Source organism: Corylus avellana, chromosome ca1, assembly GCF_901000735.1.
Source record: "Corylus avellana chromosome ca1, CavTom2PMs-1.0".
NCBI classification, from domain to species: domain Eukaryota; kingdom Viridiplantae; phylum Streptophyta; class Magnoliopsida; order Fagales; family Betulaceae; genus Corylus; species Corylus avellana.
The window spans coordinates 42,446,834-42,471,878 of NC_081541.1; the positions used below are offsets into that span (position 1 = coordinate 42,446,834).

Genomic DNA, 25,045 nt, shown 5'->3' on the forward strand with positions numbered 1-25,045 from the left:
TAAAAATTAAAAAATTTCGTTTAAAAAAAATCGTTTAAAAAAATCGTTTTTTTAATTTAAATTTTCGTTTTAAAAAAAATAAGAAAAATTATTTTTCTTTTCAAATTTATAAGGGTATTTTTGTCTTATTGAGAAATATATATGAGCATTTTTATCTTTTTGCTAGTCTTAGGGGGGACATTGATAATGTTTTGGTAGTTTGTGAGAGACATTATCGCAATTAAAAGTTTGGGGGACATTATCAATTTAATGGTAGTCTAAAGGGAGTATATGAACTTTACCTAAGAAAAAACCAACCACCGTTTAAATTATTAAGCCAAACAGAGTGTATCACAAATATTGCATTGTGACAACAGCAATTAAATAAAAAATAGTAAATGGGTGTTAATAATAGTACTATATTTTTTTTACTACATTTTTATTTTTTTAAATTGATTTGATAGGCTATAATTAGTATACTAATTATTTTTTACAAATTGATTAAACAAAAAATTTAACTTGTCAATTTAATTAATTAGCAATTGCCTTATTAATGCCCATAGAGGACTATGCACGTCAATTTGTATGAAAATTGTAGTAAAAGCTCTTGTACTCCAAGCGGTTTTCATATTGAATATTGCATGTTGGAACGAAGAAAAAATATATATAATAATTTAATCCAAGTTTCCAAATGATTTAAATTTAGTCTCTAAATTTTATTTTTAATTGGGTAAACTTCATAAAGGCCCCCTAAATTTTCAGCCGTTTTGACAAGCACCTCCTAAATTTTCAAAACTCTTACTTAGGCCCCCTAAACTTTGATTTGCTCTCACTTTGGACTCTTTTAACGTTAAAGTCAAATAATTTGACTTTTTATACACATTTTACCCACCCCCAGGGGGTGGTTCATGGCCAAGTGTGGGTGGTCCCCTTACCAAAAGTTTTTAGACCCACCACCCTCAAACGCATCTCTATCACCCAAACGGTTAGCAGCGAGCTTGGTCTTTTAGTAATCTCCATTTCACCCCGTATCGCTGAGGGTTCTCACCCACCTCGATTTCCTTTTAATATTATGCCCAAAACAACATCGTTTTGGGTTGGGTGGTAATGTAGTTTTGAAGCCCAAAACGATGTAGTTTTGGAGTCCAAAACGACGTAGTTTTAGTTGAGGGTAAAATGGGTATAAAAGTCAAATTATTTGACTTTAACGTTAAAAGGGTCCAAAGTGAGAGCAAACTAAAGTTCAAGGGACCTAAGTAAGAGTTTTGAAAATTCAGGGGTGCTTGTCAAAACGCCTGAAAGTTCATGGGTACTTTCTGAAGTTTCCCCTTTTTCATTTCAACAATTAAGTCTTAACTTTTTCTTCGATTTCAAATAGGTCGCTCTATCAATTTATTGTCCAATTAATTAATTAATTTTTTTTATAAATTATTATCCAATTAATTAACCGTATGTCATGTTAGACCAATCAATTAATGTTACATGACTTTCGCTTGACATATCATGATTCATCAGATTCATGTGCCAAAAAAAAAATAATAATAATAAAAAATAAAGCTTTATATATGGAATGAATAAGTTAATTGAAAAGCTCATTAACAAGTTAAAATTCGTTCGAAAAATAAATGAAACAAGTTTAAATAGATTATCTAACACAGTAATAAGTTCAAACATGGCCCATGTTCCAAAATACTATAAATAAATAAATAAACAAATTGAACTTGAACATTCAACGCTCTACTTGACTTGGCTTCATTAAAGCCGACTCTTGACTAAAAGTCCTGGTTTATTGGGATAAGAAGATTTTTCATTTTGATAATCCATGTAAAAACTTGAGTGCACGCGCAGACGAAGACAATGGTTAATAATTTTTCCAGGTACTACAGGCTCAGCAACCCTCATGATTCATGAACCAGAACATAAGTAGTTCCATTTCTCTCTGTTTGGATATTTTCTTAAGTTTGATTCTGGTCTGCATCCTTTAACCTGCAAATATAGCAGTTGCAAAAAGAAATAAATTAAAGAATAATCATATTTGGGAAAATTTGAAAAATAAAGGGATAAGAACAGATGCCCAAGATTTGCATTAATGATCGATTTCATCCAAATGATAAGTTTCATAGAGTAATACTACTTTTTACACTCATTTTACACTGACCAATGTAAACGTATTTTAAGTGGTTTATCATGTCAGCCACTTAAAACAAAAACAAAAGAAAAGCTATTTACAATATGTTACGATGTGAAATGGGTATAAAGAATAGCATCACTTTAACAATATAAATGGTTCTACCTTGTGTTCCAAGGCTGCAAGGTTTATTTTTGACACAGAAAATACTAGACCTCTTTAAAATGGATTTCCTTGATGTGAGCCCTACATGCTGCATATCAATATGCATCTTCAATGCCTTCTTGTTTCCTTATTCGACTCATAATTTGTGGATTGGGAGTGGGTTTATTCTCATTTCCTTCCAATTGAGGATGATTCAAACTAGAACACCACCTAATCACATCTAGATTGATCATACAGAAACTGGAAGAATGTGAATAATTTCATTTATAATAAATATCTTAGAGTCTATTTGAGATTGCGTTTAAGAAATATAACATTCAAGTCAAAAGGCGCTTTTTGGTAAAAGTTTCATTTTTAAGCTTTTGCCAAAAGTGCATTTTGGTCATTTTTTGAATAAAAAAATACTATTGAATTTTTTTACCAAACATGCCAGCTTTTGTTTGACATGACTTATTAAGTACTAAAAATACCTTTTAAGCTCTTTAACGTAATCCCAAACGTGCCCTTAAACTAACCCCCTCAGATTCCTACCTATTATCTCCAGCCAAAAAGCAAAATGGTAATCACCAGCTCATTCCATGGATTTAAATAGTTGCATGATATTGAGAAATATCTTTTAAACCAACTGTTTTGGCTATAGCCGGAATAAACAGAAACTGGAGAACAACCAGAAATACAATGGCAACAATACTTTTTATGCTGGAAATTTTCACAGATATTTCTAGATTCAAAGATGAGTGGTACCTTCAGCTACATGATGCAAAGCAATATCAACTTTTACTTAATAAGAAACAAAATATTAAAAAAAAAAAAAAAACTACAGAAGGCATGCAACTTCAATTAAACTCGAAGTGGCTCATAGAAACCTATATGTATATATATTTTAAACAGGCATAACTACTTGAAACCCACCTATCAAAAAAACAAGAGAAAAAAAAAAAAAGTTTAAGAAATTGAAACCCTGTAAGAGACACTAAGAGCAAGAGCATACTTGTTATCAGAAAGAGCAAAGAAACTCCAGTAATAGTCTATTTGTGATCACGCTTGCTATAGTCTTGAAATCCCCCAAATCATGAACGAAGATCTTTTGGTTGCAAATGAAAATATTGAAATTATGAAAGCATTTTTTTTATGCATTTATACTGAAAACAATTGTTTTATAGTATTTTAAATATTATATTACAAGCAAACATAATCATTAGCCAATTGGAGGAAACAAAAAAAAGGAAAAAAAGGTTTTGCCTGCTTACCATTGAGAGAAGTGCTAGTCTCTCTAATCACGAATCGGCGTGAGATCAATCTTGAATTGTTGCTTTCCCTTGCTTACCCTCTACAAGATGCCAATAGAGGAAAACATCCATGTCAACATTGACGTCTGGAGTGACAATTGAACATTATATAGGAAGACATGCACCAAGATATGTATAATGTTGCTCTAGATCATTTATTTCTTCTTTATTTATTTATTTATTTTTACCATGGAGGGAGAGGGGGTTAATATCCAAGTTAATTGAGTTCCAACTAAATTTCAAAAGATAAAGAAAAACGCAGACATCACAAATAGATTTAATTATTTAATTTGGTTTTACATAGAAAATAGATTAAGCAGGTTTTTTCTCATAGCAATTGAAATAAGATGATTGATAATGCAAAACTATTTCTAGAATTTCATAAAATGACATTTTCAGTTTTCATATATTTTCTGTAATAATGGCTCCAATTTTCATAGTGCCATCCAAACTAATAATGATTACAACTGAGTCATGAAGATTGCAGTAAAATATTCCAATGTCATGCAAGAGAGTATGGCTGCTAACTCAAAATGCTTTTGTACTATATCTTCTCAGTTCCAACATTCATTTTTTTTAATGGCAAGTTATACATGCATCCAGTGGTCTTTGAACTTACGACCTCACCCTCTATCCATTCTTTCTATGGGAAGGAAGTGCCATTTGAGTCGCAGTTTATTTTCCTTTCAGTTCTAACAAAATGCAGAATGATGGTGTTTTTGAGCTGTTAATTGAAGTGTAGTAATTGCTTCTCATTTACTTATAATTTTGAAGATGAAAATGAAATTGGTATAGACAAAGGAAGAATTAGATAAGTACTTCTGTTTTAATTTTAAATTTTTATAAGTAATGAATTGGTTCTTATGCAAGAAGAATTTTGAGAAGAAAAGCAAACAATAAGGCCAATAATTCTTTGTAGTGTAACAAAAGACCGCCAATAGAACTCAAAAAGAATACTTCTAAATATTACAGGTAAGACCGTTTACTGGTTATGGAAGTGGATGCCAGGTCACAAAGATATTCAAGGCTGAAGATACAAGTCCAGCACAGAGAGAACCATGACTGGATGATAGTGATAAGAGTAGGAGGAGAGAAGTTAAACGGGGAGCTGAAAGTACATTTGGCCAATCAGTAGAATATCACGATGAAAACTGCAGCAGTACCAAGAATTCAACAACCACATGCACATGACATATAACTTATATCTCACGCTTCCCATGTACATGTATTGCTAAAGAAAAGAGTTCCTAGCCATTAAAACACAAGAATTATAAGTCATATTAAGTATATGGCAATGGACTTACAGCAATTGCCACAAGCTCTTCCAGCAGTTCCTCCAAATGACGCAAAGGCTATTTACATAAATAAGCAAAAAATTAAAGTGTTTACAGCTTCAATATACTCTTCTGGGAAGAAAAATATATATATATATATTCTCTACATGTGGAAGCAACCTCAAAAGGGAGTGAATTCTCAGAGAAAAGTTCCATGAATCTGAGCAAACATGATATATATAAAACTCACCCATTGAGTTGGGCCATCACATGGTGCATTCAAAGGATCATCGTGCACCTACACACCCAAAGAGGCTCTTAGAAACCTAGTGATAAACAAACTAAAAAAGAAAATAAAAGTAATAATAATGAGAGTATCATACTCTTACAATTCTATGTCCAATTATAATTCATATTGCCTCATTGGACATCAGAGAATATTTACTGAAGACAGTTCCTCCCTCCTAGCATACTAGAAGGAACATTGGTAAGAGGTGAAGGAGGTACTGCTTGTAACTTGATTATTAACCCTAAACATTCTAGTTTCACACCAACTCAAATCACAAATGATCAGCTTAGCAGATTCCCTGTACCTCCAAGAAAAGCCCATCCACTCCAACAGCAACTGCTGTCCTTGCAACGCATGGTATCAATTCACGAAGACCACCACTAGCAACACCTCCACCATCCAGCTATATGAGAAAGCAGAATTTTAAACCATTGATATGAGAAAAGCCAAACTCAAAAGTAAATTTGGAAATGAGCATCCTGCAGTAATTTGTAAATAGCACTAAAACATTTCCACACAAAATTGCCAACCATATGCATATATTTAAAGGGTGATATCCTTGACCTCTCTTTAAACATGAATAATAGAGTCATCTTCCTTTGCTTAAATTCTTTTCAAAAAGTAAAGAATTGGCTAAAAATCACACAATTCACATAGAAGCAGCTCTACAACACAAGATTAACCACACCTTTTTCCCAGCTGGCTGTTGTAATGAGTGTGTGACATCAGCTACCTGTAGTGAAACTCCTAATCAGATCAGTAGGTCTTCCAGATAAAAGTATGTGTATAGAGACAGCATGCAGCAAATATCACCCTCAATACATTAAGATTCAAAAACTGCAAAATCACTGAGCATATCAATTTTTAAAAAAGAAAGAAAGAAGGATTAGCTAAAAGGAATAGATATTTGAAAGAAGTTAAAGGTCACTATAGACCAATCACCTAAATGTAAATTTGTTATATCTCTGCCATTGGGTTAAACCAGCTATTGTTTCTACCATTCCACAATCGAGTTTATCCATTATTTACTAAAAAAGAGGAAAAAAACAACATTAAAGCTTGGTAGATGACAATATGGAGAATCATTTGTGATGTAGATAAGAAATTGACTTACAACAGGACAATTGGCTTCTCTCACCCATTCCAAATTGCGAGGATCAACAATCAAATCATCTACAAACCAACAATCAAATATAGGATCAATCAAACTGGCATGGAAATATCAGTAATGCTGAATTGACTTGAATCCAATATCCAAATATGTTTGAAGCACCATTCAAACCTTAGAAAATTCAGAAGCCAAGCCAAATGATTAAATTTTTAAAGAAAACAAAGGACTCATAAAAAATTTATATTAGCTTCCACTTAAACATTTATTGCATAGAGAGTGTGACGGGCACAGGCACATTGGCAAAAGCCTAAAACAATGAACTAACAGTAGCAGCTCTGCTGCAGTCATCAACCATCTGTTGCATCACATGCTATATCAATCCAAAGGGCTTTCCAAGTTCAAGACAATAAAGAATTTGGAGGAACTAGAAAGACTCCAAATCACACACTTAAGAAGATAAATAATTTCAAAATTACCAAAAAAAAAAAAAAAAGGTTCAGAAGAATGTGACATAAAGCATTTGAAACCAAATCCAGAAACTTACTATAACCAAACATGGTTCCTCTCTCACAAACCATCACATTTGGATTTCCAGCCAATCTAACCTTCTCAGCAGAATTTACCATGACCTGCAAAATATGAACAATATACAATTAGAAGAAAAGTACAATATAGAAGCATAAAGGCTTGAATTTGGAGTACGTAAACATAGATTCCAATTTGTCAGGTTCATAAAAGTACTCACGGAAGGAGCACAGAACTGGCCTTTCTTGATATTAACAATTTTTCCAGTCTTGGCCGCTGCAACTAGAAGATCCGTCTGTTATTGTAAGATGTGACAATGAGAAATGATTTATATACTTTTTTGGATAAGGAGAGGTCACAAGTGAGATAAATGAAATTGGCTGAATCATGTCCATTAAAGATGAAAATTTTACTTAGCATGTGGATTCTGAAATTTCAGTAGATAAAAAATGTTAACCTGCCGGCATAAGAATGCTGGAATTTGAATAATATCTGCAACTCTGCCAACTGGTTCGCACTGGCAAAAGAAAAGATAAAAGCATTATTCAAATGTTTTTTTGACATTTTGAATAGCACCAGTTCCAAACTTTCCATGTTATTTATACTGGTAGCAGCACTTCATTTTGAAAAAGGGTATTGACAACTCATACAACCATGGAATAAGGCTTAAGTTACTGACTTTAGTGTAATTCTCAGTTTTGGCAACTCAGAGCTTTTCATATGTGGAGCTAACAAGCAACATTCGAATAAAGCAAGACTTACATGGTTTCTAAACTTACATTATAAGTGATATAGGGTTAAAATAGTTCTAGAAACGTCATTAGTTGAGTAGGTGCTTTCTTCTGTATAGAGCCAGATCTGGAATCTCATAATTTTATTCCTTCAGGGTTGTTTCTTAAATGTGTTGTTTAGATTATTATAGAACTTTTAATAGCACTAGGAGTCTTTTATTGGTTTTATCAAGATTTGTTTACCTAATCCTATCAGAGCAATTAGCATCCAATGTTCTATTTATAAAATTCAATGTATTCAAAGTTTCAATAAATGGATTACTGAATGTTTAACTAGGCGCATGTTGTTCTTAGTGTGTTCTTCTCTCTCTCTCTCTCTCTCTCTCCTTCTTCTTCTTAGGCACGTTCTTATTGTTCATGTCACTGTTTTTACAGCCCCTGAACAGCAAGAAAATTCTCTCTTTTCTTCCTTCTTTAAAAGTACAAACCAGACCATTTTCCCTTATTTACCTGAAGTCCTAAAACCTCCATGTGTTCCATAACCTTTCGTCACCAAATAATCCTTCAAATCCAACCCCAAACCCTTCAAACAGCTGCTGAAGTAAATTCCTGCAACCAACCATTCATTATTTCAGCCCCTCTTTGTCCTCTAGCCCATATCTTTTCCAAACCAAAATTCAAACTACAAACCGCAAAGCCTATTCCTCACTGTAAAAAAAACCAAAAATTCATAACTCTACCTACCCTAAATCCCACAACAAATGTAGACAGATTTCCCTTAATCTATCCTACATCCACAACGAAAAAGAAAAGAGGAGTTACTGGAAAACCATAGAGAAATAAGAATGATTGAAACATACAAGAATGTAAGAGTTCAGTACGAGGATCAAATAAGAATGATTGAAACATACAAGAATGTAAGAGTTCAGTATGAGGATGATATGTCTGATTACAATAGATCCATTTTAGCTGAAAATAATGGTGTCTATTGCTCAAGTCCAAAATCAAGATTTCTTAGTATTAAAGTACATTATAAATTGGCCATGGTTCTTTCTTTTCTTTGTTTTTTCACAGTTAAGTGCATCAACTTATAGTCATATAGTATAAATGAAGAAATACTCATGAGAAACACAATTTATTTAGTGAATGTATTTATATCAAAGCAAAATGTAGTTTACTCAGATCTTCCCTAAACAGTGAAAAAATGGATATTCTCATTTGCTTGCAAAGGATTCATATGATGAAATACATATGAACACATCATCCTGAAGGCAGAAAGCAGTAAATAATCAAGATAAATTTGGCTGTTAAGCCAATTTATGATTCAACACTGGTTCCGTAGGAGTGCACCCAGCCAACAAGTATGGCTGCAGGCTCATGAAAAGAGATGTCTAGGTAGAAATAAAACGAAAGGAGCAAGAGTACCCCTGTAAAAGAAAACCTTACCTGGATAGTTTCGTGCACATCAGTCACTATAGGAATATCATACGCTATTTTAACCTTCTCAAGTATCTGCAAATAAAGATGAAAAATAAGAAAGATTTTACAATTATTGGAACTTTATTGGATTTTCTATATTAATTTTTCAAATTACTTAATCCATGTATAGCAAGAAAAATACAGTTCTAGATAAGTAACCATGGTTCTTGAGTATGCCACATTTGATTGTAAACAATTTTCACAAGAGTCCACAAATCAGCAAATAACAATAGATAAACTATAAGATGCATATGGTATCTGTTAAAACTCAAAGCAGAGTCTCAACATCTAATGATACTGAAAATTGGCATCTTTCATTGTTTCCTTTTTCAAATCTTTTAGTTTCATATCCAAAGTTCATAGATATCTAAGGAATATGTTACTCAAAATGCTTCTTTGAGCAATTTGTACCTTAACCTTATATCTACAGTACCCTGACATTTCAGTCATAATTTTAACAAAGAAACATCCAAATCTAAAGCTGACAACACTACATGTTGCAAGAGGATAACAAATTTAATCTGATGATTCTGTGGTTTTGATGTCTTTATTACTCTAATATGATCCAGTGCTATATGAAAGCTACAAATGGCATGCATTTGCACCTATAGTGGTCTTAATTACTATTCATAATAGCTCTTCCTTTGTTTAGAAAGTTTTTGTTCTAGAAACTTCTCCATATCTCAGAAGATGCATGAAAATTTATCAACTGCTCCCCAGAAAACTTCTTCAAACAGCAGAACCAGCCTTTGTTAACCACATGTATCTCCCTAGTTTTTCAATGAATTCTTCTCTCCGTTACCGTATAAACTATTTTTTTGTAAAGTTCACAATGTAGCATTGAAAATTTCAAATTTTATTCCAATTTTTTTTTAATATATTCCCCTCCATTATGTATGAGACATCCTGCATTATCAAGATTCAAAACCTCAAAAACATCAATGCATGAGAACAAAATAATAACATCACAAACCTTTAAGCCTTCAATCATGCCAGGGCCTCGAAATGATTTTGTGGATGTTCGGTTAGCTTTATCAAAACTTGACTTGAAAACCAGAGGCAACCCAACTCTACAAGATTTGGAAATAAACTCTATATCATTGTAGAACTCCATGAGCTTACTTAACAACTAAATTGAATTTCTTTTGCTGTGTCTCTTGGATACAACTACCAAAGAATAAAATCTACTCTTTTGCGTCTTGTAAAAAACTACTAACAGAAAATATAAAAAAAAAAAAAAAAAAAAAGGAAATTTGAAGTTATCCTTTTTGGATGTATGCAGGTGTATCATGGGTATAAATTTTGGGGTGTTCTTTTAAATAAAACTTCATTCTATAACAAGTAATATACTTCATAAGAATGTTTCATTAACAGTGCACAAAGTACAGATATAAGTCACAAGTAATACAACTTTTGGAAAAAGAGATGACACTTTTAACTCCATACGACAAAGAAAAAGTTCCTCAACCAATTTCAAAACAAAACTATGCCCATTTCATTAAAACACTTATTTTTCTTATGAAGACAAAGGCATATATCACAAACAAAGGGGCGTACTTTGACGCAATAGTCTTTATGTGCTTGGCCATCCGAAGAACATGCTCCTCAGATTCAATCACATTGGGACCCGCCAACAAGAAAAATGGCTCCGCTGCCTGTTAAGATCGATATACTATAAAGCATAAGGGTTTCATTTTACATGTACACAATCTAATGCATGTATTTTACAAGATAGTCAATCAAAAAAGCTAACTAGTAAAAACCTTGAGCTGATTAAATAGAGCTGCTGATGAATCCATCCTCTACTAAGCTGAGACACAAGTGAAAGCCACATATAAGAATTTTTCAGAGGAAAGAAAATTAAGCCACAAGAATATTCAGCACAAGAAAATAAGTATAAATTTTCTTATAAAAACCAACAAATCATCAAACATATATAGAAAAACCGATTCGTACAAGCAATTTACTTAACACTTTGCCATAATTATGATTACCCTATTGCTCAGACAGGCTCCTTGCTTATGTATGCATCACTTCCACGATTTATATATAGACTTGTCATATCCATACATACATTGTTGTATTGTACATTACAAACACACACACACGCACACACACAAACAACTATGGTCATGTAAATGCCTACGTTATACACATGAACATACATACACGCACAGAGGCATCATGTATGCAAAGACACGCATACATACACACATTTGTGAATACATTGGTGAAATTTGGTGAATTTATGGGCATAAAGCGAACAGCGAAGTTGAATTTGAATCAGAAACGAAATGTGCAAAATGGACAAATAGTAAGAAGCAGTAACCAAATACCATTCAGAACAAAATAGAAGTGGAAAAGAGTGACTTCAATTAAGCCAATTCAAAGTAATAATTTACATTTTCTGAGCAACCAAACAGAGCACAAATCAATAATAGAAATCGGTAATTAGTCTATCCAGAGTGAATCCGATTGAAACAGAATTTCAAAGGAATCAGTGTTGGAGCCCGTGAAGTGCCGGAGCACAGTATCAAGTAAAGGACTTACCTGAGTGGATCAGACGCGCGAGAGCGAGACAGCGAGAGATAGAGACGAGAGACTTGAGTAGTGCAAAATTAATAAATTTGCTAGCTTTTTTTCTTCTTCTTTTTGACGGACCCGGCTTCCATGCAGTAAATAAAAGTACCGCACATCTGCGGTTATAAAAATTGAGGGTTCAGATTGTTCAAGGCAAACGACGTCGTGGAAAAGAAGAGGCAAACGTTTAAAGCAAACGGTGGAAGCAAACGTTTATTTCACCTGGATCTGCCGAAGTTCAACAAAAGCAGAGAAAGGAAGAAGAAGAAGACGAGGAAGAAGCAGAGGGCTACGTATTTTAATTCTTTCTTTCTATCTTTTTCTTTGATAACTATATTGTCGGGTGCAAAATTGATTTTTGTCTCGTGGGTCTTGCTTTGTTTTCACCATTAGCTCAAGCTTTGTTCTCTTGGGTCTTGCTTCGTTTTGCTTTGTCTTTTTTTTTGTTCTTTTTTTTTCCCCCGTAGAATAGTCTCAGGCTCTCAGCACCCTAGAGAACCATTGAGAAAAATATCTACATGGAATCAGACCCTTCAAGAGGGAGGATAAGAGAGGTGTAGTGGGATTTTTCGGTTCAGCCATCTCCGAGAGTACTGTTGTTTTATTTCAAGTGCCTTTAACAGTTAAACGTTTGTTTTTGACCTTTTGTTTTAACGGTTGCCTCTTCTCTTCCACGACGTCGTTTGCCTTGGACAATCTGGACTCTCAATTTTGTAACCGCAGATGTGCGTACTTAAAAAGTTCCGCATGGAAGCCGGGTTCCTTTTTGACAGGTTAGAGTGCTCTTTCTTTTTAAGTAATTTAATGAATAAAAAGGATAAAAACCTTTTTTTTTTTTAGTATGTACTTTTCCTTATTATTATAGGAAAAATGTAAAATCAATGTTTATAGTTTACTTAATTTGCAATTAGCTATCTATGGTATCAAAATGAATTCAAATGAACTAAAAAAAATAATTTAGTCTTTACAATCAAATTCTATTCACTAACTTAATAGATTCTGATAGAGTGAAACGTTAGAGCCAATATAATTGTGATACTTATCCAATTTAAGTCAGTGTCATACTAACGGAATCTATTAAATTAGAAGAAAAAATTTGACTGTACAGACTAGATTGTTTTTTTGACATACTTCAACAACCTTTGAGTTTATTTTGATACCACATTGAATTAATTGTAAATCAGGTAAATCACAATGATTAGTTTTACATTTTTCCCTATCATTAAATTGTCAATTTAGTTTTAAAAAGTGTCAAAGATAGTCCATTCATCTATATTTCGTTCAAAAACTTAACGGACCGGGGAGATCCCACTCTTGGTGGGTGGCAGTAGGGCAAAGAACCCAATTCAAGGAGGATCCCTTGCAAGTGGCGAGAGAAGATCTCCACGTGTTTGACCTCATATTAGGCCTTAAAATAAACGATAATTTGACATCATTTATTAAGAAACAAACATATTATATTTTTACTTCGAAACCCAAAAGAAGGAAGAAACATGAAATGAAAGCATAGTGTGTTAAACTTTTAAATCTAAAAAAGATTGGGTTAAATACTAAATATCCTTGGGGTTTTGTTGCTTTATTTTTTTTCTCTAGGGTTTGATTTTTATTACAGGAGGTCTCTATGGTTTTGATAATAGACCAAATTAATCATTCTGTTAGTTGATTATTAGTTGACTTAACGAAAGTCCACGTGGACCAATCAAATGTTAACACGTAGCACCTGCTTAAATTTTATTTTTTATTTTAATTAGGGTACCCCAGTACCCACTAGGGGTGGTTTTGGCCACCCCTTGGCTCGGCCACCCCCATCCGACTAGATGCCACCCCCCCATGGCCAAAGGGGGTGGTTCAGCCACCCCCAAAGGGCCAAGAGCACACCCCCCCTCCCCCCGGCGGCATTTTTTTTCTTTTTATTTAAAAAAAAATAATAATAATAAGTAGGTGCCACATGTCAACATTTGATTGATCTACGTGAACTTCCGTTAAGTCAACTAATAGTCAACTGACAGAGGACTAATTTAGTCTATTATCAAGACCGCATAGACCTCCTATGATAAAAACCAAACTCTAAAGGGGGAAAAATAAAGCAACGAAACCCTAGGGGGATATTTAGTACTTAACCCAAAAAGATTCAAATTAGAAATGAGGGTTGAATCTGTGTTCAAAATTCAAAATTGATGTTGGTTGAATAGTAAACCGACACTATTATTAGTGTCAGTTTTTGCTCAACTGACACTAAATTAAAAAATGGTGTCAGTTGAACAGTAAGCCAACACCTTTATTAGTGTCGGTTTACTGTTCAACCGACATCATTTTTAATTTAGTGTCGGTTGAATAGTGAACCGACACTATTATTAGTGTCGGTTACTGTTCAACCGACACCATTTTTAATTTGGTGTCGGTTGAATAGAAACCAACACCTTATAGTGTCGGTTTCTTAAACTAACACTATCCAAACTGTCACTAAAACCTTTTTTTTTTTTTTTTTTTTTAGTGCAATGTGGTGGAGAGGGAAAAATTGATTACAAGGAAAAATAGATCCTTAAAGAATATGAAGAAAAAAAAATTGAGGATGCTTCCAAACATTAAGTGCACGGAAATTTGTACATTTGAAAACTTTAAATGCAATTGAAAATATGTCCTTTGTTGATAACCAAAACCTTGAGTAAGGAATCCCCTCCAATCAAGTGGCCAACAAAGCAACTTGTGCTTCCCTTAAGAGAGCTTCCATAAGGGCCAGTTTCTTTGTTACTCAAAATGCTTATTTGAGCAATTTGTACCCTGACATTTCAGTCATAATTTTAACAAAGAAACTTCCAAATCTAAAGCTGACAACACTACATGGTGCAAGAGGAGAATAAATTTAATCTGATGATTATGTGGTTTTGATGTCTTTATTACTCTAATATGATCCAGTGCTATATGCAAGCTACGAATGCAATGCATTTGCACCTATAGTGGTCTTAATTACTATTCATAATATATAGCTAGCTCTTCCTTTGTTTAGAGAGTTTTTGTTCTAGAAACTTCTCCATATCTCAGAATAAATTTCAAACTTAATTTATTCCAAATTTTTGTTAATATATTCCCCTCCATCATGTATGAGACATCCTGCATTATCAAGATTCAAAACCTCAAAAACATCACAAACCTTTAAGCCTTCAATCATGCCAGATCATTTCCATACATGCATTGTCGTATTGTACATTACACACACACACAAACAAGTATGGTCATGTAAATGCCTACATTATACACATGATCACATACATACACGCACAGAGGCATCATGTATGCAAAGACACGCATGTACATACACACATTTGCGAATACATTGGTGAAATTTGGTGACTTTATGAGCATAAAGCAAACAGTGAAGTTGAATTTGAATCAGAAACAAAATGTGCGAAATGGACAAATAGTAAGAAGCAGTAACCAAATACCATTCAGAACAAAATAGAAGTGGAAAAGTGTGACTTCAATTAAGCCAAATATTCAAAGTAATAATTTACATTTTCTGAGCAACCAAACAGATCACAAATCAAGAATAGAAATCGGTAATTAGTCTATCCAGAGTGAATGCGATTGAAACAGATTTTCAAAGGAATCGGTGTTGGTGTTAAAGTATTAATTAAGTGATTAAATTTACCTATTCTTATAAGCTTAAGTTTTTGAGATAACTGGTAATTTAATATGATATCAAAGCTAAAGGTCTTGAAATCAAACTTTGACTCCGTCAATTTACCCCTCATTTAAATTAAATATTCTACGTGTTGGGCCTCACCTATTAAAAATGAGTTTGAACCCACATGTGATGGGAAGTGTTAAACTAATGATTATATGCTTAAATTTACCTCTTCCTATAAGTTTAAGCTTTTAGGACAAGTGTTAGTTTAACATGGTATCAGAACCAAAAATCTTGTGATCAAACTTTGATTCCATTAAATCACCCCCGATCGAACTTTGACTCCATTAAATCACCCCCATTTAAAATTAAATATTTCACGTGTTGGGTATCGCCTATTAAAATGGAGTTTTAGCCCACACATGAGGGTGAATGTTAAAGTATTGATTAAGTGATTAAATTTACCTCTTCCTATAAATTTAAACTTTTGAAATTATTGGTAATTTAACAGTTGGGGCATGTAAAGTGACGTAGCACTGTATCAAGTAAAGGACTTACCTGAGTAGATCCGATGCACGAGAGCAAGACAACGAGAGAGACAGAGACGAGAAATTTGAGTAGTACTAAATTGATAAATTTGCTTGCTTTTTTTTTCTTTTCTTTTTTTTCTTTTTTTCTTCTTCTTTTTGACACGTTAGAGTGCTCTTTCTTTTTAAGTAATTTAATGAATAAAACATCCTTTTAAGAAATAGGGTTAAAATACATTTTTTTAGTATTTACTTTTCCTTATTATTAAGAGAAAAATATAAAATCAGTCTTTTTAGTTTACCTGAGTTGCAATTAACTTTATGCGGTATCAAAATAAATTCAAAGGTCCATGAGATATAAAACAATTTAGTTTTTACAGTCAAATTCTGTTCACTGACTTAAAAGATTATGATAGTGTGAAATGTTAGAGCCAGTAAAATTGTAATACTTGTCTAATTTAAGTCAATGTCATACTAACGGAATCTATTAAATTAGAAGATGAAATTTGAGTGTAGGGACTAAATTGTTTTTTTGACATACCTCAAGAACCTTTAGGTCATTTTGATATCACATGAAGCTAATTGTAAATCGGGCACATCACAATGACTAATTTTGTATTTTTTTCCTATTATTAAATTGTCAATTTGGTTTTAAAAAGTGCCAGAGATAGTCCATTCATCTATATTCCCACTCTTGGTGGGTGGCAGTTGGGCAAAGAACTGGACTCAAGGAGGATCACCTCACATGTTAAGCGTTTGAAATAAACAATAATTTTATTAATTAAGAAACAAACAATAATAATAAATCATATATTATTTGTACGCATTCTTCCTCTACTCCAATGTATCAAGTTCTTCTACAACAAATTTGAAAGAGTAATTTTACTTTCACACTCATTTATCATACGCATCTTATACCACTTAACGTAACGTGTTTTAGGTGAGTGATACAAAGTCATTTAAAACACATTACGTCAACCAGTATTAAACGAGACAGCGTATCACTCATTCTCGAAAAGAATTGAACTTACAAACCAAACAAGTTTTAACCCTTTTTACTTTTTAGGCTTATTATCTACCCTCCATGAATTCCAACATCCAAAGTGCCCCGACCACCGCAAATTAGCCGTTACATTGTCCAATCTTTTATAAGAACTGTACTTCTTGAATCGCTTCCAATCGCGAAGCACGGCCTTCAAATCTTTCACCTTGGCGTCGATGCTCCGGCAGCAGTTGGCGTGGACAGTGGCCACCGCCCTCAAATCCTTGCTGTCCTGGCAAAACCCACTGAAATAGAGGGTGTCCAGAAACCGTACGGTCAGGTTTAGTTCTCCGATGATGCCTCCTCGTATCAGATTCAGCAACACGTCCTGCTCTTTCTGCCCCGTGGCGTTGTCTTTCTTGGCGTACCAGGTGTTTAATAGTTTGATAGTCCTGTTGTTTGATCGGACGAAGTAAAAGCCGGTGTTGATGAGCTGTTTTTCCGGCCGTGGATCGCCGAGGAATAGGTCGGTGCTGATTTGGAGATCGTCGCTTTCGTTTTTGCTTAGCCTTGCAAATGGGTTCCTTAGCCACATTACGTCGGTGTCCTGTTACAAAAAATAAATGTCATTAACTATATAATTAAAATGTTAAAAAAAAAACAAAAAATTACCAAAAAAAAAAAGAGAAGTGATTATGAATATAGGGGATCAATTGAACGGATCGGGATCTCCAATAATTTATTGTCCGAATTGTTAGTAATTTGGATAACAAATGTGTGAGAACTTCTGAGGCTTACTTGTCTAAAAACAAGGAGGCGAGATACTCAAAATTTATTTGGACACGTAGGTCTTAATTCTCATAAGAATTTTCTCACATTTGCTGAAAATCTACCACTGAGCACATTGGTAGCAATTTTGACATAAAAATTACTGAAAATTTCTATCCCGATTAAATATCTAGGTCCAAGCCCTAACAAAGAATTGATTTGGATTGGAAATTCATCCCTCAGACCAAACCCATTGTTAACCCAACTAGAGGAATTAGGACTCATTTGGCATCACCCTTTAGGACAACTTTTTGCTGTTTACTAAAAAAAAAAAAAACACACATTAGCAAACAACTCAATACACATAAAATATTCAAAACAACTTTTACCTTTGTATCATGTTATAACTAAAATTGAAAAAAATACCCTCTAAAAAGCATTACCAAAACAATGGGTTTGATTAATATACAAATATTAGAAGATATTGAAAACATTCAAAACAACTAGAAATTGCATATTTTATTCAATTTCTTTTAGCAAACCATAAAATATCTTCTAATTTTTTTTTATATAAAATCTCATATTGACACGGCAATGCTTATTTTTCATACCACATTGTTACGTCAATCCAATAAAATAAAAATAAGACATGAGAATAACAAATAGAATTTCTCCACGGATTTATGGCCATTGAATAGTTGGTTGGAAATATATGAACAAGACATGAGTTGCGATTGATTAGTTGACTGGAAATATATGAACAAGACATGAGTGTTTGAACAATCCTTCATTGGGTTTGAAAAGCCAACCATCCAAGTTTGGAAAAACTCACCAAATTTGGAACCCAAGAAGGGTTCAGTAACCAACCCTAGATACCCAGAAGTCAAGTTCTATACGTATATGAAGTGTCGTGCAAGAAAGCAAGCAAAATGACGAAGACCATATTATTGTTCCTCAAATTAGTTGAATCGACAAAATTTCACCACATGCAACTCAAGACTTTTGGAGCTCTGTCGACGTCGTAGGTACGTAGTAGGCCTGGTCGACAACCTAATTCCCCTAAACCAGATGATCTAACTCAAACTATATTGTTATATGTAACGTGATAAGAACTAAGTAAAGAGATTAATATAGTAAAGAGATTGATATGATAGAATTTTTGAAGAATCTTAAACCTACGAGCAATTAGAGATGCCCTCAACTGATCTTAATTATATTCAAACATAGGGTTTGAATAATTTACTTGATTTGTTTTTATTCCATAGCATATTAGCATTACAGGCTTAAATAACAAAACACAATAAAAGGCTTAAATAACAAAACACAATAAAAAAGTCCCAAGAGAAACAAACTCTTCAATGTGGATCATAACTCAACTACTAACATAATTAAATCTATTTTTATTAACACATTGACACTAGAGTCCTACCTACACATCAATAATAAAACAATAAAACAACTAATGAACTCAACAATTAATAAAACAATAAAACACTAATAAACTAAATAACCTAATAAATAATACTCCCTATCAGATAATACTACTTCTTAAGAGACCTACTATCTATCAACAACTACACCTAACATAATATATATATATATATATATATATATTATGTTAGGTATATATATATATATATATGCAGACATTGACAAGCTGGGCCCGTTACACAGGTGACACGTGAAACTTTTGTGGCCATGAACAAAGACACAAAGTCCCATGTAAAACATTTGTGTCTTAATTTAATGGATATAATCGGTCATGAGAAGCCATATGATTCCAATGTGTCCATATATGTTAAAAACGCTGGACTTCATACGTCATGTTGAAAGAGCTACATATCAACTATTCAACCTAATCATTAAGGGAAACAAAAAAAGCAAAAGCCAAATTCAAATAAAATAATTCTATTATTCACACTAAGGGCGGTGGGGTGCCTTGGCAACCCCAAAACTTTTTAATTTTTTTTTCCCTACCCATGTCCTAAAATTTTTTTTTTTTTTCTCTCCTACGCAAGGTACTACTCGACATTCTCAAAAAAATTTTAGTAACAATCCCAATATAAATTGTCTGGCTCTGCCACTGTTCACATCCATCATCACACCAAATTTATATTATCTGATATATATGTGATGTATATGTTTTAAGTAACTAACATAAAACACTTAAAATTCGTTAAGATCACATTCGATGTGAAATGAATATAATAAATATCAGTAAAGATTATAAGAGAATTGGTAAATACTACACTTTGGTTTAAAAACAAAGTAAAATGTGTTAGATAATTAATATTGCTCTTCAAATAAGATAATAATTGGTTGAATGAGTGTCGGCATAAAAAGTTACCAGGACATTTCATGGGATATTACCTTTTAGAAATAAGGCCAAAGAGTTAAATATCCGACGTTATACTTATTTTATTTATGTTTTAGGTAGAGAAAATATCCCCACCTTTTTGACATACCACCAACCATATATTGCTTTTTTTCTTTTCTGGGAAGTACGTGACCCCCACCAATTATTTTTCAAAAACAAGTGTTTATTAATTTAAATAATCACACGGCAATCCATCATATATCATTCGAAGTTTTATATATATATGTAATGAAACTTCTCTATCATATATATAGTACGTGCCACCCACTTAGAACCAAAAACAGATGCTCGTGTGAGACACATTGGCTGATGCTTATAAAGTTCCTAAGCTTTTTCTCCAATGTTTGATTTGATTCGAATCAAAACCTTAGAAAGCAAACAAAAACCCTCGGTTTTTGGAGTTTGTCTTGCTTTCAGTGAAAAAATAATTGAAGATCATTTTATGAAATAATGAACGGCGGAGACGAAGTCCGCCATTTTTTTAAAAAAAATTCACCGGAGGCAACCCAAACTCTTGATTTTGATACCAAAATGAATGCAAACAAAAATCCTAGGAAATTAATAAAACCTTGCTTGAGAAACAAAACCATATATATATATATATATGCATTTATTTAGAACCATTTCCATGACACCTGGGGTCTTGTTCAAATGTTTAGATCATGTGACTGAGAGGTCAATGTCCAGTCCACAGCTCTCAGCAGTTGTCTATGTTTGCTTCCCTATCTTTTGGCATTGCTATAGCTAGACTATTGCCCTCAGGCCAAAAACAGATCAATGAAATAATTCACAGCTCAAAAGAAAAAAAGTAAATAAAGTGAAAGAATTTTATTTATTTATTTATTTAGAGTTAAAGTGAAAGAATATTCAGGTGCCCTATTGGCCACATATTTCTTGCTAAAGGGATTTTAATTAAATAAAATTTAGAGATCCCACCAACATCAGTTTCCTGAGAAACCAAAAGTCAAGCTAATTAATTATTTAAACAGTAACTAATTAATTGTCTTTCATTTCTATCCTTCAACCTGTCACAGTACATTAATGATCTCTATCCAAACCTCACCAATCAAAACCGCCAAATAGTGTTGACTTAGTAATTAGCTCTTAAAAAGATTACTTCTACCAATTAAGTATTTCCTTATACAGAGGAATACGCAACGTTTTTCCAAAAAATTAAAAAAATAAAATAAAAAAAATCTCACATTATTTTTAATTTTCGTTCAAACTTTTTGGTTGAATTTCAATGAATATTACTATAACATATATATATCACTAAGCTAAGTCCTCTATTACTAATAATAACTATTATTATTATTTTTTAATAAAATAACAATCCCAAGTACCAAATGGTGCCTTAGTTCTTAATAATCATATTACCGCTATGTCTAAGATAAGATCGGGGCTAAATTATATATAGCTAGCATTTACTTAAAGGATTCGGCTATCTGCAAACTTCAACGCTCTACATGAACCCACTAAGCATAATGAATGAACATGTTTTAAATGAATTCTCACATTAACTACTTTAAAAATTAGAATTGAGATTCTGTAGAATTTTTTTAAAATTTGAAATTCTTAAATTTATAAATTTTAACTGTTCATCTCATTTGAGGGTCTAAAATAAGTTATGTTTTAACATTTAAAGAGGAATCCATCTTCAAGGAATTTAATAAACATATTTCTTCATTAAACATTAAAACATGACTTATATGCTGTTATTATGTACGTTGTAGTTTCATGTCAAAAAAAAAAAAAAAAAATTGTTGTAATTTAATCGATAGTCAAGATTGAATCTTAAAGTTGATTTACTTCTAAAAATTTTTAATAGAAAAAAAAAAAAAAAGAAGATATTTTGAGAAATTCAATATTGATTATTGATTAAACTACAGTATACATACTGTTATTTTAATAACAGTATGTAAGCCGAATCTGTTTATATTTTAGACGCATTAAAATTTATGAATTTAAAAATTTCAAATTTAAAGAAAATTTGAAATAATCTCAATACTAAAAAGAAAAAGAAAATTCACTTAAAACAGTTGAGTTAATGAATATTAAATGAGCAATACCATCACCATAAATTCTCAACTAGGGCATATCAGTCTTTGTCACCAGATCTCTTACCCGTCTTTGCCCCGCCCCGCCCAAAAAAAAAAAAAAAGACTCCGTAAACCAAACGGCGTTGACAATCACAGACAATAATCAAATACTCGGTACTTTGCAAATTGCAATAAAGATAACGGTGACTTACCGTGAAGATGAAGTTATAGCCGCGGTTGAGAACTTCTAAGAGAAAATGAGTTCTTCTCCACATCATCTTGATGAAGTCGTCGGACATGTAAATCTTTTCTCCCCCGAAATCCACGCCGTCCGTTTCCAATCTGTAGCAGTTCAACCGTCGAAACTGGCAGCGATCGTAGGCCGTCCGATCAACGGCAACGAGCAAGAGGTGGTCAAGCAGATGTCTGGTGTCCTCCCCTAGCCAAAAGCTCTCGAGAAACAGGTCAAGCATGGTGGTGTCGGCATTGATGTCTTGCTCCGCGTACGCCTTGTTTATGATTGCGATAATGACCGTTTTGTTCGCCATTGAAGCTTTCGTCAGAGCTTCTTCAAGCTCATCTTGAAGGGCATAAATGGTTGTCTGCAAAAATGAAAGATTAACAACATTAATCTCAAAGGGTTAGCTTTACCGGTAAGTGGGCTCGTTTGGGTTTCCAATTTTTTTCTATTCTACGGAATTCAAAATTATGAACATCAAAAAAAGAAAAGAGTTTTTGAAGAATATAAAATTTTAAGTTGAGTTGAATGTTAGCGATCTCAAATCAACTGAAAAAAAGAGAAGAATTGAAAAGAATTGTTTTCCCAAACAAGTTCTGTGGAGGTGGCGCTTTGCACGGCGACTTGTTCTGTGCCCGACATGCGGAATGAATGAAGGAATAAGAGGAAAACTTACAGTGTTCGAAAATGTGCAAATGGGGTCCTTTTGGAATGCAACGAAAGGATTTCTGTAAGAGGAAGACCAGAAAAAGAGAAAGAAGACGCCGGAGAAGAAGAATAAGAGCAGTGCAGGATTTCCAACAGATTGTTTTCCGTAATCCATGTTGTGTGTTTTGGTGTTTTAGTCGTTTTGGGTGGCTTTTGAAAGAACTATGCAGGAGATCGAAAAGGTTTTGGTCGGTGTAAATAGGAGAAGCTTGAGAGAGAGAGAGGGGTTTAAAAGTCATGCAATGTGCCTGAGGTGACCATTGGGACATTGGTGGGACATTAATTTTCTCATGGTGAAATTTGGTGACCAATATAAAACTAATGGGAAAAGAAGAAAAACTGAAAGGTTGAAACTGGTAATCCAGTACACTTACCAAAAGTGCTGATTAATCAATGTTATCTCATGTTAATTGTCATGACACTCTTTCGGATATGGTATTATATGTACACCCTTATAAAAGGGTTATGCTAAATGTGATTGTAAATGACCATTTAATTTGTAATAAATTATTATTGAATTTTAATATAAAAATAATTTTAAAAGTTACGTCAATTTAGAGAAAAAAAGAAGAATATAATATATACTAATAAGAAAAAAAAAATGACAGGAAAACAAGAGAACAAATATAAAGACTGACCAATAACTAACGAACACTGTTCATACCAATAATTCAAAACAGGCCCTTTTTTTTTATGAGCTTCTAAAGGAGCTGATTGAGGAGACCATGAGAAAACTGTAATAACAGTAATAGAATAATTTTCAAGGATCGAGTTGATTGAGGAGAACAGGACACTACAAATATCGAGTTTTTCTTTTACCAACAATTTCTGACGTATCACTTTTGACGTATTACAACGGTTAAAAGAGCGGGTGTCAAAAAATTTAAGTTTTTGACGTGGCATTTTCACTATGTCAAAAATTTTTGATGCGTCAAAAAAAAAAAAAAAAAAATTGACGTTCCACTTTTACCACGTCAAAAATTTGACTCGGTGAAAATGGTACGTCAAAAAATTTTTTTTGACGTGGTAAATTTCACCATGTTAAAATTTTTTTGATGTGGTAAATTTCACCTCGTCATAAATTTTTGATTTGACACGTCAAAAATCTTTTTTTTTTTCTTTTTTCATTTATATATTTTATAAATTATTCGGATTTATACCCAGATTTACGTATTAACCTGATATCCAATACATTCAATATATATCCAATCTATCCAATATACATTCAATTTAACACATCCAATCCAATACATCCAATACATCCAATTAATTAAATACATCAAATTAATCCAATACATCAAACATATCTAACCCCATTTCAAACATATCCAATACATCCAATTAATTCAATACATCAAATATAGGCAATACATCCAACCCAATACACATATAAAATTTCAATTCAATTTGCATATACATCCAATACATATGAAATTTCAACACAAATACTACGTTCCAACACAACACAACACAAAATAAAACAAATATATACATCGAAAATACGTTTTAACACTACAAATATCTATATCGAAAATACGTTTCAACACGACACAAAACAAATATACAATCAAACTATCTTTGTTCTATCTGCTACAAATAAGTTCCAACTAGTCTCAACAAACATATAGTTTGATCTAACTATATACATCAACAAATAGTAACAAAATATATATAAAACTTAACAAATAGTAATGATAAACCACGTGCTCAGTCCAAGTCAATATAGTCATCCCCCAAAGCTTAATTTGCATTACTTGCAAATGAGTTGTGAACCAATGATAATCTATAAAAAAAATTCAAAACACAGATATACAGTGATGCAAATATACATTAGTTCTAAAATGAACCACGGAAACAATGCGTTGCTAATTGAGACTTTTGTGGAGACACAATTTTAACAGTTAAAGTGATCAATGCGGGCTATAGTCATATTAACTGAAAAATAACAAAAACAACACAAATATAGCATTACCTCTGTTGGGTGCGGATCCAGAGGTCAACACGAGCATGGCCAAAAAAAAAAAAGGATCGGTTTTTTGGGGTGGCCGGATCACCCCCAAGGGGTCGGGGTGGTTCGCCACCCATACGGCCCTCAATAGGGTGGTAGAAAACATGCAACCCTTACCCCCCGGTGGTCCTACCACCCCAAAACACCTAACCCCCCCCCCCTCTTCCCTTTTTGGCCTTTGGAAGTGGGCTCACCACCTAGCCTGGGGTGGTTCACCACCCCA

At 33.1% G+C, this 25,045-nt stretch overlaps 2 protein-coding genes across 2 annotated transcripts; both read right to left on the minus strand.

Moving 5' to 3' along the window:
* Positions 1 to 1,601: 1,601 nt before the first annotated feature.
* LOC132167658 (2-dehydro-3-deoxyphosphooctonate aldolase) lies at positions 1,602 to 11,630 on the minus strand. The gene is made up of 15 exons (XM_059578671.1): positions 11,521 to 11,630; positions 10,734 to 10,780; positions 10,528 to 10,625; positions 9,944 to 10,040; positions 8,938 to 9,003; positions 7,218 to 7,277; positions 6,981 to 7,055; positions 6,780 to 6,864; positions 6,239 to 6,297; positions 5,813 to 5,857; positions 5,429 to 5,527; positions 5,086 to 5,133; positions 4,866 to 4,913; positions 3,523 to 3,602; positions 1,602 to 1,965 (listed from the first exon to the last, which is right to left on the minus strand). Exons 2-14 carry the CDS (start codon positions 10,767 to 10,769, stop codon positions 3,546 to 3,548), a joined length of 873 nt encoding a protein of 290 aa, XP_059434654.1. The 5' UTR covers positions 10,770 to 10,780; positions 11,521 to 11,630; the 3' UTR covers positions 1,602 to 1,965; positions 3,523 to 3,545.
* A 4,900-nt stretch (positions 11,631 to 16,530) lies between these two features.
* LOC132166879 (uncharacterized protein At1g28695-like) lies at positions 16,531 to 23,059 on the minus strand. The gene is made up of 3 exons (XM_059577729.1): positions 22,783 to 23,059; positions 22,081 to 22,470; positions 16,531 to 17,291 (listed from the first exon to the last, which is right to left on the minus strand). The coding sequence occupies exons 1-3, from the start codon at positions 22,927 to 22,929 to the stop codon at positions 16,758 to 16,760; spliced, it is 1,071 nt and encodes a 356-aa protein (XP_059433712.1). The 5' UTR covers positions 22,930 to 23,059; the 3' UTR covers positions 16,531 to 16,757.
* Between the last annotated feature and the right edge of the window lie 1,986 nt (positions 23,060 to 25,045).